Source organism: Anopheles funestus, chromosome 3RL (assembly GCF_943734845.2).
Source record: "Anopheles funestus chromosome 3RL, idAnoFuneDA-416_04, whole genome shotgun sequence".
NCBI lineage: Eukaryota > Metazoa > Arthropoda > Insecta > Diptera > Culicidae > Anopheles > Anopheles funestus.
In genome coordinates, this window is record NC_064599.1 from 6,360,185 (window position 1) to 6,378,271 (window position 18,087).

The window sequence follows — 18,087 nt, forward strand, 5'->3', positions numbered from 1 at the left end:
TTTGTCAATAGTACAGGATATCACTTCCCAATTCAATGTATGTTTCCTAGCTAAAATGTATCTACGCAATTTAATGATCTACGTGTTGCATTTCCAAATAATTACCTAATATTTTGCGCCAATCATTTGTCTAATTAGAAGTTCATTAACGCTCAGACGATCGTTGGTTATTAACAAAAATACTTGCAAAACCCTGTACCAAATTAGGACGTTGCACGAACACCTGTCTCGCCGCAACCTATTAGTGGAAGGTTACCTATAATGAAGCTTGTATATGACCTTGAAAATGTATCGAACTCAAACCGATTGAAGCGATAGTTCATTAGACGCGCCCGTAAAAACGCTTTACGTCTACCATAAAGTGCAAAACAATAAACCAACGATATACAGCGACCTTTTGATCCGACAAGAAGTTACATAAACGAGGGGCGGCTTATCTGTCTGTAGACCTTATTGTAGACCGATTTCGGGTGATTTACAAACAGTAAGCAATTGATTATCACACACAAACATTGTTTTTGTTTTCTCTATTTTTACGCTGGCTTATCTTAAATTGATTCTTCTTTTGGAACAGGTGCACCTTACTAGGTTGTTTCTATTTTAGCAGTTATTCCACGTGTACTCTATCTTTGATACGGTTATCTTAGGAGTGGTTTGATCTTTTCATAGTTAATTGCTCATGAACTAAGGGTAACGAAGTTGCTTTACCTGTAGCTGCCAATTGGTATAATATTTAGTGTAACAAATATGTAATGCCCTGATGTGAATCGTATCGGTAAAAACGAAAGGAACTAGCAGTATGCTGTTTGTTCTTTGGTTTATGAAGTTAGTTTTTCCGCACGCTTCTGCATTATCCAGAAGTAAACGGATGGCATTCTATGGCGCAACCAGTAAGCGGCGCGCGGTGCAATCGGTGCCATGATAATATCCTTCTCATCCCGTGCGATCGCTTTCAGGATGCCGGACGCTGAATCCTCCGCCGATGCACCACCCGCCGTCGCAGCGTCCATCTCTACAATGTGAAATAATTAAATGCATCTTGCTTTCGCGGAATTGACTATCAATCGAAACAGGTAAAATTGATACTTACTACCATAGGTAGCACCGGAACCGGTAAGTGCATTCATCGAGATTGCAGTATTGATGTACCCGGGTGATATCAGTGTAACTTTAATATTGTCCTTTGCCACCTCTGCCCGCAAACTGTCGCAAAAGGCTTGCAGTGCGTGTTTGGACGCACTGTACGACGAACGGTGCGGTATGGCAAACTTTCCCTGCACGCTGGAAATGCACACGATACGGCCCTCCTTTCGGGCAATCATCGAAGGCAGACAAGCCTTCGTGATGGCCACGGTACCGAAGTAATTGACTAGCATTATCCGTATGTCGACGTCGATTGCTGTCGACAGGGCATCGCCGCGTACGCTGATGCCTCCGTTGTTGACCAGAATATCGATCGCACCATGAATTTCCAGCACGCTCTGCACCTTACCGGTAATACTGTTCAGATCGGAAAGGTCCAACTGAAGTATAATTGGTGGATGTGTCGGAACGGTCTGCGCATAAAAGGGGAAACGTTAGCGAAGGTTTAAACGCTTCACACATCTTCAAATGGCGTACCGCATGAAGCTCAAGTAGATCCTTCCGCACACGCTCCAGTTCGTCCTTGCGGCGAGCGGCAAGCACAACCTTGCAACCGGCAAGAAAGAAACTGTGGGCCAACGCTTCTCCCAATCCCGAACTTGCTCCGGTTATCAGAACGACCTGTATAAGGAAAACCAATTAAATCACTCCACAATGCTCTGTTAAACTTGCTTACCTTTCCGTTAAAATTGCGCGCGTTCCGTTTTTCCTTCATCCTCGTCAGTAACTTGAGCACCAACCCTGGGATCGCTAGCGGGAGAAATAATGTGGCAAGTACCCACCAATAAAGTGACCCAGCGGGTCGTTCTGTAAGGCTCTTCATTATCTTTCAGCTGCTTCCACCGATAGGGACTGGGCACTAATCACTACTGACGAAATTGGAACGATCGTTATCTGCTTCTGTGTTGGGAAGGTTTGGTTTTCGGTTGTTTACCTGACCCTTCTGTTGTTTACCCGTCAGCTGACAGCTGATTTTCCCTTTTTTCAAACCAACCAATCAGCTCCGCCCTTGGTGATGCACATGGCAAGTATAAACAAAAAGGGAAATTGAGGTATTTTAGTACGGGAAATTTTATTGTGAATTTTAATTACAGTTCAACTTCTTCTGATAAAGGGTTTTAATTCCAGAAGTCTGTCGGTAAAAGTGCTTCTCGAAGTGATTTATTCAAATTACAATTTAAATAACAGTTGAATGAAAATCAATTTGGTTAGTTGGGAACATCCAACCTGGTTGTTTTGTCACCTGTCAAACAGCTGGTAAAAAAAAAAACGATTTATATGAATCATACCTACCCAACATTATTACTAATAGACGCAGAGAGACAGAGTCTGGGTGAATAATTTCGTACGCCACCGAACAAAGTACGTTCCAGAACACGACCATCGGGCGTTTTTTCGTGTAGCTCCAACGGGTACGAGCAGAATACGGAAGAAAAAGGAAATAGCTTTTTGTCTCACGTTTGGCACTCCGACAAATACCGACACATCACACCATGGGGCTGCTGTCCGTGCCACTGAAGAAACCCTCCGAGGTAGATATAGCGAAACCGCTGAAAACCCTTGTCCAAAGCAACTATCGCAATCTGGAGACGGAACAGCTGAACGTAATCAATGAAGCAATTTCGGAGCTCAATCAGCTGCGTAACACCGCCATGTGGAAAGTGTTCGACAAACAGGATTCGGGCCTGGAGCTAAACTATCGCTACTACGACCAGCTTAGTGCGCTGGAATCGAAAATTCCGGTGCAGGAGCTGCAGGTGCCATTCAAATGGAAAGACGCATTCGACAAAGGATCGATTTTCGGAGGTCGCATTAGCCTAAGTGAGTATCTGGTTCAAACGATGGAAAGAGGGGAAGGTGTGGGTTGGGGTCACGAGAGGGTGAAAGGCGAGATATGAATTGATCAATTAATGAATGCTTCATGCGTGTTTCCGTGTGTGCTTTTGTATTCCACTCCCCATTGCAGCGCTCACTTCGATTGCGTACGAAAGGACTTGCGTATTGTTTAACCTCGCAGCGCTACAGAGTGCCGTAGCAAGCAACCAACGTGTTGATACCGACGAAGGATTAAAGCAGGCGGCGAAACTTTTCCAACAGAGTGCATCAATATTTACCTTCCTAAAGACGCTTGCCTCCGCTACGATTCAGGGCGAACCGACGCCAGACCTCTCGCAGGACAGTCTGAACGCACTCAGCAATCTGATGCTGGCACAGGCACAGGAAATGTTTGTCATCAAAGCGATTAAAGACAATATGAAAGATCTGGTAGTGGCGAAACTGTGCGCCCAGTGCGAGGAACTCTACTCGGAGGCACTTCGCTCGATGCAGCGTGAGAGCGTGAGACCATTGTGGGATAAAGAATGGATACCGCAGGTCGCTGGCCGTCAAGCCGCAATGCACGCGCTGACCATGCTTTACCACAGCAAAGTGTCGCAAGCGAACAAAGCGTTCGGAGAGGAAATTAGCCGGCTGCAGAAAGCGGTGGAACTGTTCAAGACGGCTCAATCTCGTTCCTCCAACCCGACACTGTTTCAGGAGTATGCAAACCGTGCCCAGAAGAGTCTGGCCGACGCCAAGAAGGATAACGACTTCATCTACAACGAAATCATTCCGGACGTGAATAATCTACCCAGTCCGGGCAAGGCACAGCTGGCAAAGGTTCTCCCCATGGCGACGCATTTGAGCGAAGACTTTAGGGATCTCTTTACCGCACTTGTGCCGGTAGCGGTTAATCAGGCACTGGCCGCATGCGAAGGTCGAAAGTCAGAATTGGTCAACGGAGAGATTATGCGACTGCGAGAAGCGACTACAGCCCTAAATGGATTGCTTTCAAGCTTGAACTTGCCGGCAATCGTCGAGGTGACGGCATCGGGTGACAGTTTGCCACCATCGCTGCAGGAGAAAGCGAGTGCGGTCCGTGATAAGGGTGGTATCGCACAACTGAAGGAATTGATTGAACGTTTGCCGGAATTGTTTACGCGCAATAAGGAAATACTTGATGAGGTAAGACTAAAAATATATTTATTAATGATTTTTAAAAAGAGTAAAACAAATCATACTAATACCACTTCCATCCCAATCCATTCAGGCCTTCCGAATGATGGATGAGGAGCGCGACTCGGATAATCAGCTGCGTGCGCAGTTTAAGGACCGTTGGACGCGCACGCCATCGGATAAGCTGGCCGCAACATTCCGTGCGAACGGTGAAAAGTATCGCACGATCATTAACAATGCGACCGCAGCGGATAAGGTGATCCGGGAGAAATTCGCCACCCACAAGCACGGACTCGAGTTACTCTCGATGGCAACCGACCAGCTGGCGAAGGAGATTCCATCAGCGGGAGTAGGCAGCAGCAGCCAAGCGGCCAACTCTTCCGCCGCTCTGGCACTTCGTTCGCTCATGGAGTCGGTCGAAACAATGAAAGCCGAACGGGAGTGCATCGAATCGGAGCTGAAAGCGCTTACGATCGATTTGAAGGACCGCTTCCTGGGAACCCTCGCTACCGAAGGTGTTATTAACGAACCGGCCATCTCACTGTCCGAAATTGGTAAGCTGATTGGTCCGCTGCAGGAGCAGGTGGGCGAAACACTCGCCCGTCAGCAAGTCATTTCGACGGAAATTCGCGAGGCTCATGAACGATTCGTGTCGGAGTCGGGCGTATCGACCGATCAGCGCGATCGAACGCTGTCCGAACTGGCGGCAGCCTACGATGTGTTCACCGAGCTGCAGGGCTATCTGCAGGAGGGCGAAACGTTCTACAACGGGCTGACGGAGATTCTGCTCGTCTTCCAGAGCAAGATCAGTGATTATTGCTTCGCACGCAAAACCGAAAAGGAGGAACTGATGAAGGACCTTACGCACGAATCGAGCCGCCAGGCTTCCGTTGCGGTAACACCGATCATTCCGACGCATCATACGTCTACTACGGCGACGAGCGAATCGGGCAGCAGCGCCGCAACGGCTCCGAGCAGCAGCGCTCCGATGGCGGCTAGCTCGGCACCGGCGCCCTATCCTCAGCAGATGCAAGGCATCCCGATGGCAGCTACCTACGGTGGCAATATGGCACCGATGTCTGGTTTTACGGGATACGCACCACCACCGATGCCCCAAGGTTTCAATCCCTATGGTACACTACCTTATCCTTCGGGTACGTAACAAAAGTGAAGTGCTTTCGAATGGATTTTTTTTAACAGAAATTTCTTTTTACTTTTCCGCCCTTTAGCATACACTGGTTTTCCACCTGCGTCTATGGTACCACCACCGTACTATGGAACGTATCCGGGAGCGTACGGGGCACAGCATCAGCAGCAACCGCCCCAGGGTGCTCCCGGTGCTCCGAACCCAAACAACCCGATGGGATGGTAGATGACTCGTCCCTTCTCGAAGGCACCGTTCGTGCACCTTTGCTACACGCACACAAACATACAACAAACAACAGCTACACACATAACCGAACAGTTGGGTTGTAAAAAATGAAGTTTAACATGTAATAGGTTTAAAAGTCGATATATCCCGTTGTGTATTATTGATCTAATCCGTTGAACAACTCAAACCCAACACACACACATACACGCAAACGAACATACAATTTATAACGAATCTGTGAAAGCTGAGTAATACTTCTTGTTCTTCTATATGATTGTGCTGAATAAATTAATTATATATTCCTAAATTCATCGCCAATGCCGAAGAAGTTTACCTCATCTGGTTTGCCGACGATAAGCTAAGCTAAAAGTTGAAACATTAGGGAAGAAATGATTGTGGAGGAAGGAACGTGCTTCATTTGGTGCTTATGTGTTTTATTAATTTAACATAAATGCGTCCGCATTTTGACGTCGGATCTTTATTCAATTATAGCTAATTTGGTGCACAACAAAATAATGAGGCAACTGTTTGAACTGTGGGAATGTGTGTGCGAGAAGGCAAACGTGAGAGCCTTCTCTCTAATGAAATAATTTATCTGACCTACAATTACTATGCGTCTTTTGAAGCAAATAAGGTTATCAGCTGAAGCGTTAAAAATTAAACAAATGGAACTCTTACACCGGTCAGTTGTGATTTAAAGCAAAACACGACCAAAGCCAGAATTTTATGACTGTTATAAGAAATTGCGCAACTCTTAATCACTTTAAAATCATTTACATTCGTTGAAATTTAACAGTAAAAGTCCTCATAACGATTTTGTCCTGACCTTTACTATGCAATCATGTTTATTAATTGCCAAATATAACTGATTCAAAACATAATCTACTTTTATTTCACATTTTGGATAAACACTTTCAAGATCACCCTTTTTTTGTTAAAGAATACAAATACTTCAGATACATAAACGCTTATGCTCTTTATGGAAAAAACCTGTACGCTTAACTCCACAAATAACTTTGGTCAAGTGTTGAGAACGCACGTGCTCACCGTTTGACGATCGGGCTTGAAATGCACCGATCCGACCGATCTAGCAAACGCATGAGTTCCACCGTTCTCCATGATTAGCTTAAATTTCTGCGGCTAACGTTTACCGCCTTTTACCACAATGCGACGGTTCGGATTTCAAGTGTCCCGGAGGTACGCGGTCAGAATTTAAAAACGAGCTACGAGATAAATGCATTCATTTAATCGAAGATGCTAGATATCCTGCCCGGTAGGTGGGGTCATTTGAAATTCAACGATCGGTACCATGCTCAGTCTCGATCGGTTCACCATGTGTAGCGGACTGTGGCTATAGAGAAACACATCACACAGTTTCTGTTTGATCGTTAAAATATAGCTCTGCTAGGGAAAGAAACGCGATCGGTTGCCATGGATTTTGATTCCATTCTGGAAATGTGCGACGGGTTTGGGGCGTATCAGAAGATCATTATAGGAGTGCTTCTATTTCCCGCTACATTCCCTTGTGCTTTTCACGCGTACAGGTATGAATTGGTTTTAGACAATAAAGTGTAATAACAGTTACAATCACCCAATTTTGTTATATTTGAATATGGAGTCCTTCAAAAGCGTTCGTTGATCCTTTGCTTTATCTTTACATTTTTAATATAATCTCTCGTTTCTGCAGCCAACTTTTCCTAGCCGCAAAACCTAACCATTGGTGCAAAGTACCCGAATTCGATGGATTTCATGGTCTTTTGTTGGAGTCACTTAAAAACATTAGGTAACGTAATCAGTTCCTATAAGGGTATAGGATGTACTTCGTGACTCTAATTTACTAATTTCTATCCCCAAACTGCTTCATGGTCAAAAATATTAAACCTAAAATCAATTGAACGTAAATTTGTTAATTTAAGCACTCATTGTCCACTTGATATTTTCGTCCATCTATTATCAGCACACCACAACTTCCACATTCGGATGGTACGATGGGATACTCCAAATGTTCCATGTATTCGCGTAATTATTCCGAAATTGCTAATATGATCCGGTTGCAGCAGGATGGGGAGAATATATCTCTCGAACAACTACAATCGCCGAGCGGTGTTATGCCATGCCGGGATGGTTGGATCTACGATCAATCCATCTTCAACTCCACCGTAGTAACCGAGGTAAGAAGGGTAGAGGAGTGTGACGAATCGTAAGGATACCGAACCGTTCCCCTTTTTCCCCTCACCCACCCAGTGGAATCTAGTGTGTGATCGAGACTTTGACACTACAACGGCACTGATGTTATTCGGTGTTGCCGGGCTGATCGGTAATCTGGGATTCGGTTACATGCAGGACTACTGGGGACGCAAACTTTCGTTCTATCTCTGCCTGGTGGTGCAGGTGACGGCCGGTGCAGTTGGAGCGGCTATGTGGAGCTACGGATCTTGGCTAATGACCCGCATCATTGTAGGTCTCACCGTACCGGCCATCTTGTCAAGTCCGTATATGCTGGGTAGGTTTGTTCTTCGTTGTTTTGTTTGGAAGTCAATTTATGAGATCCTTTTCAGCAATTGAACTGGTAGAACCAAGGCGTCGCAATTTCTGCACCATTATCTCCAACATTGCGTACTCGGTAGGGTTAGTCCTGCTGTCGGTGATCGTGTACTATGAACGAGACTGGCGCTCGCTGTCAATCGCTGTTTCCGTTCCACTGTTGGTGCTGTTTCTGTTCTACAGTCTAATTCCCGAATCACCACGCTGGCTTGCAGCACGTGGCAAGTACAGTCTGGCGAAAGGGATTCTCTTAAAAATGGCCAAGTAAGTCCTGCAATTGGAAGCAAACTGATTACCTCCACAGCTAACGATGGTTACACATGTTCTACATGTTCTAGAGTGAATGGTAAAACGATCGATGATGGCTATCGGCAGTTACTGGACGAACGGATTAAGGCCCTATCGTTGGAGGATGCTCCAGATCCTGCTGCGAATTCGCACGCAAACGAAATCGGACTGCGGCATTTGTTCGCCAAACCGCAGATGCGTCGGAAGACAACGTTCGTGGCGTTTATCTGGCTAACGAACACGAGCGTTTACGTGGGTCTTAGCTATTACGCGCCTGCTCTTGGAGGCGATGAGATCTTCAACTTTTTTCTAGCCGGTTTGGTCGAATTGCCGACGTATATTGTGCTATGGCCCAGCCTGAACTTGTTCGGTCGTCGTGGTGTGCTCTTTACGACGATGGTTATCGGTGGGCTGGCCTGTGCACTAACGATCGTTCCGCAAGGTATGTAAACACCTACCTATTTTCATTCTTATGGCAAATTATTTAGGAACTTTGTGATGAGTAGTGGTTTGTGAGGTTTTTCTCCTTGATATTGGTTAAAAAAATGAACAAAACAGAAGTAAAATCTACTTTAAACCCAGCGGTATTAAGTTCAATAGTTGCTTCAAATTAATGTCAAGTCTTCGTGACGCTTCATACGCCTTGTCTTCTACTCTTTCACCAATGCCATCATTAGTAACGGTGCTTGTGGCGTACGTTCCCGCGGTAATATGATATGCGTGTGTTATTCATCCACCTTCCTTCTGTACTATCTTCTCTTCGAGTTCATTATCCTATCGATTTATCGTAACTTCTCCTCTACTCGGCAGGTCGTACTACAACATTAATTCTTTACTGCATCGGTAAAATGGGAGTTTCGTCGGCGTTCGTTGTCGTTCCGCTGACCGCCTCGGAAATCTATCCAACCGTTGTCCGAGGCTTGGGAATGAGCTTTTGCTCTGTGGTCGGTATGCTGGGCCCAATCGTTATACCACTGATGAACTACACGGTGAGCTGATTAATTGACGAGTAGAGCTCCAACACGACTCACTTTACCGCGTTTTTATCTACCCCAGGGAAAGGAAAACGTTGCCATTCCACTGGTGATCATGGGTCTCGCATTGACGGCCGGTGGTATTGCGAGTTTGTTCCTGCCGGAAACGAAAAATATGCCACTGCCTCAAACACTGGCCGATGGGGAGAAGATCACACTGACGAACCCGTTCCAGGATCCATTCTACAGAAGGAAACGGACACACGTAGTGAAACAGTAGTGCAGTAGTCGGAGGGAGATTAATACAATCGAGTTCGGAAATTTGTCTTCATTGCGCATTATGCATGTTTAACAGTTATTGTTGTGTTTTATTGTTAAAAGAAAAAAAAACATGGACAAACTTACACACCCCGTGGGTAGGGTTGTTTACGTTGTTGTAGCAGAAATATTTTTATGCTTGATTACTTGATTGTATCATATTCGAACTACATCGATTTTTTTCTGTTTTAATTGGAGGCTGCTTCGAGATATTCAGTTTCCATTACCACCACTATCTATTGTCATCGATGGCTGCCGTCAATGTAAAGCTTTTGCATTGTTCAAAACTTTCAATACATTCACTGGATGTTCTTTTCTATTTCATTCATTGTTTAAGTTTGCACTGTAGCTAGGATTTTTGTTTTGTTATAGATTTCATTTCATAAATAATGTTCCAAACTTGTTACGCAATATTTATATTATTTGTGGTAAACATTATATACATCTTTGCAGTGTATAGCGGCAAAAACATGTAGATGTGGATTTTTTATGAGGACTTTTTGTTTATTCTGCTATAATAATTAATCGTGTAAAGTTTTATTGTTACATTACACACCCTTTAGAAGGATAGAATGGCAAAACGGACGATGACCCCATTTGTGTTTTTGGTGGTCTTCTTGGTGAAATAAATAAAATTAAAAACCATTCCCATCCTACTATTCTAAGCCACATTATTACATTTCGTGCATTACATTACACAAAAGCATATCCTATCAACACAGTGTAGCAGCCAGTTTTGTATTTGGTGTACAGTTATATTTGGTAGTTATTACTGATTCGTTTGGGATCTTTTTCATTTAGATGGTAGTATAACAAAACTCCTCGCTGGTGCAAACAAAACAATTGTACAAAGCGTACATATCTAAACATTGGTAAAATAAGCCTCAATAAGAAAAATTTTCCTCTTCTTCGCACACTCTATCACGAACATCTTTAAACATTCGTACAAATTCGTATGAATCACTTAATTTCGATAAGCATTTGTTGTTGCTGACAAACGAAAGAAATTCGATAACACAATGTAATCAATGGGCCAAATACACAGGAAAATGTAAACAATTATTTGGGAATAATTTTGGCACTGGATCCATTCATCCAGGAGATTGTGTTGTGATGGTTTGCGTAAAACTGCTGCTAATTTCGATTTATCAAATTCCACTAGCATGTGTATGTGGAAGTACATTTGATGGGTTTCATCTGGACACCCTTTCTTGTTCATTTCTTCGTTCGTTTGTAGACGCACCCAACGGGAAAGATAAGACACGTCACTTTTTACGACACACCAACTATTCTACCCTCTTATCATTTCGGGAGCTTAAGTAGCATTATTTGCGGTGTGATACTATAAGACGATTATGCAGGGTAGATTAAATTTCATTAGAATTTCAGATTAAACTTCCACCGGTACCAGTTAGTGGGGCGAATTTCATTATTATTTTCAAAATGTAGCCAAGAAAGCACGCATAATGGCTGGACAAGGTTTCAGCGTAATCACTCGTGCTGTTTGTATGTGGTGTTTCGAGCAAATGGTAACCATTTATATACACAAGCAATTATCGGTTTGAAATTCAATGGATGTGCGCGTAGGATTCTCGCGCATCTACACATCTGCTTAGAAGCTCAATGCAGCTAACAACCAAACGTTTTTTTTGAGATAATTGTATATGAAAATTACTGAAAACATATGGCAATCATTCTTAAGGCAATCTAACACAACAAGCATAGAAACATAGATGCCTATAGATAAATAGTGCTGTCAGAAACCTTACAGCAAACATTCATATATCGTTTGTATGGAATGAGAGAAAGGTAGAAAAAGAAATTACTGAAAATTTTAAAATCAACAACCTGATCACCGGCACCTACGCCGTGTTTAATCGCGCGATGCACCGATGATGGTAAGGATGTACAGGAAAATGTTCACAATGTCCAGATAAAGGTTCAGCGCGGCAAAGATATACTCTTCGGGGCTGATCGAGTACTTGTGTTCGCCACCGAGCATTAGCTGCGTATCGTACACCAGATAGATCGAGAATATCAGCGCACCAGCCGAAGCGTACACGAGCGTGATCGTTTTGCCCGGGAAGAAGATCGCGATCAGCCCAAACAGCATCAGGATCAGTACGGCCACAAACAGGATGCCACCCATGACGGTAAAGTCCCACTTCGTCTGGAAGGCGAACAGTGTCAGCCCGAGACAGACAGCTGCCGTTATGCCTACCGCTAGCATGACCTTTTAAGGAAAGAAAAAGCAAACAATTGAAGGAATCGCCTCTCTGCGTTGAATCAAAGCAAACTACCTCTTGTGAGCTAAAGTTGGCCGTTGTAACACCAAGCAGGAATGCTTGGGCCAGTGTAAAGAGTGTGAGAAATATGAAGTTCATCGGTGCCTTTCGGCGCACATCACCGCAGCATGCCATCGTAATTAGTGTCACAATCATAACTCCCAACGCAATCCAGAACATCTCCGGGTGGTTCTGTACCCATAGCTTTGTCGGCCGGTGGTAGAGAAAGAGCGTTATAAAGCCGAGTGTGATCATGAGTTGTACCTGGCGAAAGGGGGAAATAAAAATCGGTTCAAAAACTGTCCACAATGAATGATTATTACGCTCTTACCGTGAGGATGGAATACACCTTGCGGATGAATCCACGTCTGATCGATTGATCATTGAATTCGAAACCCTTGACGCTGCCCGTCTCGGGATCGTATGCGGCACCGTACGCACCAGGCATTGCCGGTGGAGGTTGTACGAAACCGGGCTGGGGAGAATAGCCGGGTTGCTGCGGTGGATAACCGGGTTGCTGTGGTGGATAACCGGGTTGCTGTGGTGGGTAGCCGGGAATATAACCACCCGAAGGATAACCGGGCTGTTGCGGTGGATAGCCGGGCTGCTGTGGAGGATAGCCGGGCTGCTGTGGAGGATAGTTCGGGTTGTAGCCGGGTTGCTGCGGATACTGTCCCCCGTAGTACGCTTGATTTGGGTCTGTAGAAAGCGTTTCAAGAAAAGAGCATCGCGATCGCATTAGTTACGGCATGTTGGCACCCAACCTAAATCTAGGTCTAAGGACGTTATTGATGGTATTTAAAATCACTATCAACACTACACGTTCACAACTCTCTTATGGGCCGTTCAATAATCAAAGCAAAACAAAGCACCAGAATGTTGCGCAGAGTATGATTAACATGCTTCCAGACTTTTACTTCTATTTCACCACATTGCGACCCATTCTAGAGGCACGTTAAATTGCGATTGATTTTTAAACGGGCCACATACGTAGCGGACGCGTGGATCCAGCATCCGACATTTATCTAACACCTTGAACATGCACAAACGGAAACGCACGAAACCACAAAACACAGCTTACCGACCGTTCTGCTTGCAAACGGTGTGGGGTGTGTGTGTGTGAAAATGTTGATAATTAGAGTTCGCTAATTTAAACGATAGGGAAACGATGAACTGTGTACTGTAGGTCTCAAACTAACGTGTCACAATGTCAAAATAACTCAAATCCAAAGACCGATATGCAAGAGCTTATAAGAACGATTGAATCGCTCAAGTGTAGTTGATTCAGCTGCACCTAAAAAATAAACCTAGTGGGTGGTGTGTTAGATTTGTGTACCTAGTTCTCTCGCTCTCCCTTTTACGCTGTGTGATTATTTGTGTTATGAATCATTTTACGCCCTCAAGCGATTTTTCTTTTCGCACTGCACTTGTGTTACACATCGTGTCAGCGAAACTTCCGTTAAAAGGGCACAGTGAAGATGAAAGAACGGAATGAGGGAAGGTTTTAGAAATGTGTTAGAAATGTTGTTTTCAAGCAATTAAGCAAAACAATTCACGTTAGTACTTAAAATATCGAATCGAATGATAATTCATGCAGACGAATGGACAGGCGGGAGAATAGAAGAAAAACAAGATAGAAAAAATCATAAACAAAACCTTGATAATATCCTCCTCCTTGGTAAGCCATCGTCGTGTTTTGATCTGGATACCCGGCTAAAGTGTTCACAGTTTGCTTTTATGCTAACGTGTGTGTCACGCTGCCGATATTATAAGGGGTTCGCTCTGTTTTACGGAACGTTTTGCGCACTGTGCAGTTTAATTCAATTAGAAACGACCTGCTTAAAGTGGGGGAGAAGAAACAGAAAGAAAACAGTATTATAATAAAACCGTCAGCGCATTTCACTTGCCAGGTAGAGTTCTTTTGTTTATCCCGTTTCATACAGATTGCATCCGCAAGGTTCTTTCCTTGCGGCTGATATCGCGTTTTTAAAGCCTTTGGTTCACACGCCTCACCAAACACCTGTGAGTGTTTATGTCAACATAATTTAATCGTTTTGTTGAACCATTTCATTTGCACACTGCTTCTCAACTTGTTCATATGCAGATTCTTTAGCGCAGTGCAGTAGATGACCGGCTTCTTTGCTGGTGGGTCGAACATTCTAGACCGATCGCAAGGTTTGTTTTTATCATGCAACATTACACAAATTTCCCTACAAAGAGAGATCGAAGTTGTGCCTTTTCCCGCTAAATCTGATGCAATCGTAAGACACAGCGTGCGCTTTCTCGATGTTCCGGCTAAAGTCAAGGTCGCAAATTGAGTACAAAACACACGCACCGCTGCCGCGAAACATCACAGACAAATCAACACACAAAGCTGATCAAATTAGCATCACAAACAAATGTAATGAACATGTCAGTCCGATGGTTTAGCTTACCTTGCATTTTATCTTTGCTTCAGGGAGATTTTTGCTATGATTTTTTCGCACAGAGATAATCTGCAACGAACGAAAGGGGAAAAAGATAATAGAATATGTACGTCCAACCACCTAATGAAGCAGTGCAGTGACAAATGTGAAAATGGGTTTTACGGTGTAGCTAAAAATGAACCACCGTGTGTAAAAGTAGCAATGAAAAAAACGGCAACGGAAAAGATCCGAACATACACATAATGCGGCGCAAACACAGACACAGTCTGCGAGCGGAAAAATGAAAACAAACGAAACATTGAGGCTACGGTGCGAAAAAAAAAATGCAAATAGAGCAACAACAAAAAACAATCGATTCCACCGTATGACTCATGCTGCTATACTCAGAACCCCTTCAGGACACGGTGTTTTCTACTTTGGCAATCAAAATGTTGAAGTGCTTATCAGACACAGATTTGAACTTCCCATACCTTATCACTATTGACTTCCGAAGATGGGATGACTCGTTCGGTAATTAGCGTTATTTATGCTCAATAAAACAAAGCTCGCAGTACTACAATTCCACTAGGAAAAACTTCGACCTTCCAGCGAGTCGCGTGTTGTTTCGATAGACATGCACAAACTGACAAAAGTCTGTATTGTTCCCGTGCTGACAGCTTGTAATCTAGTCGTTTCTGCGCGGGCTCGTCCATATCTTTTGACAGCAATGTGTTTGACATAGTGGCACTATTTTTTTTTGAATAAAACAAATTCCCATTTGTTTGAAAATTAATGGCAATTTGAATTAGATACAGAGAAAATTGCTGCAGGATTGACATTGCTAGATAATTTCTTCCAAACAAGGCGTACTTTCAAAATATAAATCAATAAATTAGTCATAGACAATCGAACATTTGAACCCACAACTTGTGGTACTGGCGAATCCTTGAACATTCATGAAGTGATGGGCAAAGTAGCACAATCTACTGTGCTACAGAGTGAGCACAGAGTGTAAAGTACGCGCAGAGCGTCAAGTGCGTGCACTGTGCGCACAGTTCGTCAAGTGCGCACAGTGCGTCAAGCGCGCGCAGTGTGTAAAATGTGCGAACTGTAGCGCACTTCCCATCACTTATCATAGGGGTGATGAAATGTTTCATAGAACATTCTTGGCGTGATGCATCTATTCAAATATTATTTTTGATGGGATGTCCAACTGTTTCTATTCCTAATTATCGAAGCAGAAATGTAATCCAATTAGTAATATTCAAACAAAAGCTTTCCCAGCTTTAGACATACATATGGTTCGGCGATACACAATTGTAAATAGGGATAACGGAAGAAAATATTTCAAATACTTGTCCATCCTTCTGGCGTGAATAACTAACTACGCATTGTCAGTAGTTTAACGTCGTTACGATAATTTATTTCCTTTTTCCCACATTCAACAGATAGTTTCGTTATGGAAACACGAGTGGACCGTACTGGTCTGTACAAGATGTAGTAAATACAGTGTGATATACTGAGGGGTATCGTTAAGCACGATGCTTAACACGCTAGCTGAACAGAGTGGTCACAGGGCTGAAAATGTTTCCGGAGAATGCGTTTGCCGTATTCATATGAGTACTTTACGTTAATCTAGATCGTTACGGATGGACCGATGGTTAGATCAAATAATAGCAATACTTGCAACAACGTACAATACTACCATTCACCATTTCACTCCACTTATCGAATGAGAACCATTCGTACAGAATACAACACACAAAGAAATACATTGACGGAAGTTGACGATGTACGCCTCAATTCCTCGACGCACCAATAATCGATAGGATGTGGAGGAAAATGTTAATGACATCCAGATAAAGACAGAGGGCGGCAAACACGTACTCTTCCGGGCTGATCGAGTACTTGTGGCTTCCACCCATCATTATCTGCGTATCATAGACAAGATAGACGGAGAAGAGCAGTGCACCAAGCGAGGAGTAAATCAATTGAACCGTCTTGCCCGGAATAAACATCGCAATCAAACCGAACAGGAACAGGATCAGCACGGCTGTGAACAGGATACCACCCATCATCGTGAAATCCCACTTGGTCTGGAAGGCGAACAGTGTGAGCCCGAGACAGACGGCTGCCGTTATACCAAATGCCAACATGACCTGGAAGTAAACAACAACGTCTTAAAACGTGCAATTATACATTGGTGGTTGTGTTTTTACCTCGTAGGAACTGTAGCTAGCGGCCACCATTGATACCAAGAACGATTCTGCAAACGTAAACAGTCCCAGCAACATCATGTTGGCCGGCGCCTTTCGGCGCAGCTCTCCGCAGCATGAAATAGCGATCATCGTTCCAAACATCACGGCGAAAGCCACCCAGAACATGGCGGGATGCTGGCGCACCCACAGTTTCGTTGGTTCATGGTTTATTACGAAGGCAACAAATACGAACGTGATCGACAGTTGCAACTGATGGTGTAAAGTAAGGTAAAGGTTAAATTCATTCCTTCGATCTGCACCATTCTCGCGAAGCGATACTTACAGTCAAAATGGAATAGACTTTCTTAATAAATCCGCGACGAATGCTTTGATCGTTGAAATCAAACCCTTTAACCGATGCTGATTCTGCGTCGTATGGTGTGTACCCGTCTGGCGTCCCTGCAGATGACGCAAATGCGCTTGGATGCATTCCCGGCTGCATGCCGGGCTGGGGCGCAAATCCAACACCATATCCCGGCTGCTGTGGGTATGATGTGCCACTGAAGAACTGCTGCTGATCACCTACCAATGTAAACAGAATGATGAAAAAATGTGATGATGTAGCAGAAGCACTAGCAGCAGAACAAATGTTTGCTCTTTCCTCCCGTTCAAGTGTTTTTCATGATGCAAAACAACATGTCGCAAATAATTCACTGCTATCTTCGTGATTTTATATTACACAGGCAAAGAAACGAACAATTATTTCATACCTTGCATTGTTACGCCGCAAATATTTCACCACACCGGAGCAATACACAAATATCTGACTAATTTTATAAAAATTTCTGAAGATTCTGTTTTTTTTCCTTCTCCAAACGTCAGACGTCCCAAATGGCAGATTACGCACCATGGTGTAGTGAACGGACATATTTAATATTGCAAAATTGCATTTTTTTAAATCACGCTTCTTTTATGAATTCCTTTGAAGCATTCATACTGATAAAAAGTTTGTTTTATTTATAGCTAAAACGAATTTACGCATGACGAAAGCGTTCAGCATGTTCTCTGCGTTCCTTTTACACAGTTTTTGTTTTCATTTCTTTCATTCAAACGTGTAACAATCCAGACCACCATAAAAATCATAGATCAACCATAGATTAATCGTTGGCGGCGTTGTAATTTCACATTGTTTCGTTATTTTATTTTGTTTTACATCGTTGGAAACTTTCTACGTTAAAACCGTCCCGGTAGGAGGTCTTTGACGCGCAAACGGCTTATGAGCTAAAATGAGTTTGACACCACTGTGGTGCTGGGATCGGTCGGGGATTTGAACATTTATGCTCGATTTAGCCTGAGGGCTGTTAATCCAGCATCACGTGGTATGTCACGTTAGACATTGTTATTCTACTAAGCCTAGAAAGTTTGGCTGGAATTCTAAAAGCGCATATAGCGTCTTACCGTGGCTCATTGATCGTATGATCATTTGAGTGATCTTGCTCACCCGGCATTGAAATCTTTTGTGGTACTTCTTGTAGTTCTTGAGTCGATGAATGGCATTTGGGGTTT

The 18,087-nt window shown here is 43.7% G+C and overlaps 5 protein-coding genes across 10 annotated transcripts; 2 read left to right on the forward strand and 3 right to left on the reverse strand.

Moving 5' to 3' along the window:
• Positions 1 to 36: 36 nt before the first annotated feature.
• Positions 37 to 2,245, reverse strand: LOC125772283 (dehydrogenase/reductase SDR family protein 7-like). Of its 2 annotated transcripts, XM_049443829.1 has the most exons (5): positions 2,078 to 2,245; positions 1,820 to 2,009; positions 1,621 to 1,764; positions 1,091 to 1,556; positions 37 to 1,012 (listed from the first exon to the last, which is right to left on the reverse strand). In XM_049443829.1, the coding sequence occupies exons 2-5, from the start codon at positions 1,964 to 1,966 to the stop codon at positions 819 to 821; spliced, it is 951 nt and encodes a 316-aa protein (XP_049299786.1). In that variant the 5' UTR covers positions 1,967 to 2,009; positions 2,078 to 2,245; the 3' UTR covers positions 37 to 818. The 2 variants fall into 2 exon arrangements, with proteins under 2 accessions (XP_049299786.1, XP_049299785.1); XM_049443828.1 differs by having other exon boundaries at positions 1,820 to 2,239.
• Positions 2,246 to 2,392: 147 nt separating this feature from the next.
• Positions 2,393 to 5,816, forward strand: LOC125772271 (programmed cell death 6-interacting protein). The gene is made up of 4 exons (XM_049443806.1): positions 2,393 to 2,964; positions 3,110 to 4,146; positions 4,232 to 5,291; positions 5,367 to 5,816. The coding sequence occupies exons 1-4, from the start codon at positions 2,637 to 2,639 to the stop codon at positions 5,507 to 5,509; spliced, it is 2,568 nt and encodes an 855-aa protein (XP_049299763.1). The 5' UTR covers positions 2,393 to 2,636; the 3' UTR covers positions 5,510 to 5,816.
• Positions 5,817 to 5,924: 108 nt separating this feature from the next.
• LOC125772273 (beta-alanine transporter) lies at positions 5,925 to 9,761 on the forward strand. Its single transcript, XM_049443809.1, has 8 exons — positions 5,925 to 7,053; positions 7,197 to 7,292; positions 7,467 to 7,680; positions 7,754 to 8,012; positions 8,068 to 8,317; positions 8,392 to 8,783; positions 9,152 to 9,330; positions 9,398 to 9,761. The coding sequence occupies exons 1-8, from the start codon at positions 6,941 to 6,943 to the stop codon at positions 9,593 to 9,595; spliced, it is 1,701 nt and encodes a 566-aa protein (XP_049299766.1). The 5' UTR covers positions 5,925 to 6,940; the 3' UTR covers positions 9,596 to 9,761.
• LOC125772281 (protein lifeguard 1-like) lies at positions 9,663 to 14,998 on the reverse strand. 5 transcript variants are annotated; one of them, XM_049443821.1, is made up of 6 exons: positions 14,815 to 14,998; positions 14,354 to 14,413; positions 13,575 to 13,753; positions 12,250 to 12,617; positions 11,934 to 12,182; positions 9,663 to 11,866 (listed from the first exon to the last, which is right to left on the reverse strand). In XM_049443821.1, the coding sequence occupies exons 3-6, from the start codon at positions 13,603 to 13,605 to the stop codon at positions 11,507 to 11,509; spliced, it is 1,008 nt and encodes a 335-aa protein (XP_049299778.1). In that variant the 5' UTR covers positions 13,606 to 13,753; positions 14,354 to 14,413; positions 14,815 to 14,998; the 3' UTR covers positions 9,663 to 11,506. The 5 variants fall into 5 exon arrangements, with proteins under 5 accessions (XP_049299778.1, XP_049299779.1, XP_049299780.1 ...); XM_049443822.1 differs by having other exon boundaries at positions 13,575 to 13,756; XM_049443823.1 differs by lacking the exon at positions 14,354 to 14,413.
• Positions 14,999 to 15,714: 716 nt separating this feature from the next.
• Positions 15,715 to 17,437, reverse strand: LOC125772286 (protein lifeguard 1-like). The gene is made up of 4 exons (XM_049443832.1): positions 17,292 to 17,437; positions 16,865 to 17,103; positions 16,543 to 16,791; positions 15,715 to 16,482 (listed from the first exon to the last, which is right to left on the reverse strand). Exons 1-4 carry the CDS (start codon positions 17,296 to 17,298, stop codon positions 16,123 to 16,125), a joined length of 855 nt encoding a protein of 284 aa, XP_049299789.1. The 5' UTR covers positions 17,299 to 17,437; the 3' UTR covers positions 15,715 to 16,122.
• Between the last annotated feature and the right edge of the window lie 650 nt (positions 17,438 to 18,087).

Coding starts and splice junctions, on each gene's coding strand:
- LOC125772283 (XM_049443829.1), bottom strand. CDS start 1,966: ATGAAGAGCCTTACAGAACGACCCGCTGGGTCACTTTATTGGTGGGTA. Junction 1,765..1,819: donor CGCGCAATTTTAACGGAAAG/GTAAGCAAGTTT, acceptor TTCCTTATACAG/GTCGTTCTGATAACCGGAGC. Junction 1,013..1,090: donor TTCCGGTGCTACCTATGGTA/GTAAGTATCAAT, acceptor TTCACATTGTAG/AGATGGACGCTGCGACGGCG.
- LOC125772271 (XM_049443806.1), top strand. CDS start 2,637: ATGGGGCTGCTGTCCGTGCCACTGAAGAAACCCTCCGAGGTAGATATA. Junction 2,965..3,109: donor CGGAGGTCGCATTAGCCTAA/GTGAGTATCTGG, acceptor TCCCCATTGCAG/CGCTCACTTCGATTGCGTAC. Junction 5,292..5,366: donor TACACTACCTTATCCTTCGG/GTACGTAACAAA, acceptor TCCGCCCTTTAG/CATACACTGGTTTTCCACCT.
- LOC125772273 (XM_049443809.1), top strand. CDS start 6,941: ATGGATTTTGATTCCATTCTGGAAATGTGCGACGGGTTTGGGGCGTAT. Junction 8,318..8,391: donor ATTCTCTTAAAAATGGCCAA/GTAAGTCCTGCA, acceptor TACATGTTCTAG/AGTGAATGGTAAAACGATCG. Junction 9,331..9,397: donor TACCACTGATGAACTACACG/GTGAGCTGATTA, acceptor TATCTACCCCAG/GGAAAGGAAAACGTTGCCAT.
- LOC125772286 (XM_049443832.1), bottom strand. Junction 16,792..16,864: donor AAGTCTATTCCATTTTGACT/GTAAGTATCGCT, acceptor TTACACCATCAG/TTGCAACTGTCGATCACGTT. Junction 16,483..16,542: donor CTAGCTACAGTTCCTACGAG/GTAAAAACACAA, acceptor GTTTACTTCCAG/GTCATGTTGGCATTTGGTAT.
- LOC125772281 (XM_049443823.1), bottom strand. CDS start 13,605: ATGGCTTACCAAGGAGGAGGATATTATCAAG. Junction 12,183..12,249: donor AGGTGTATTCCATCCTCACG/GTAAGAGCGTAA, acceptor CCCTTTCGCCAG/GTACAACTCATGATCACACT. Junction 11,867..11,933: donor CCAACTTTAGCTCACAAGAG/GTAGTTTGCTTT, acceptor TTTCCTTAAAAG/GTCATGCTAGCGGTAGGCAT.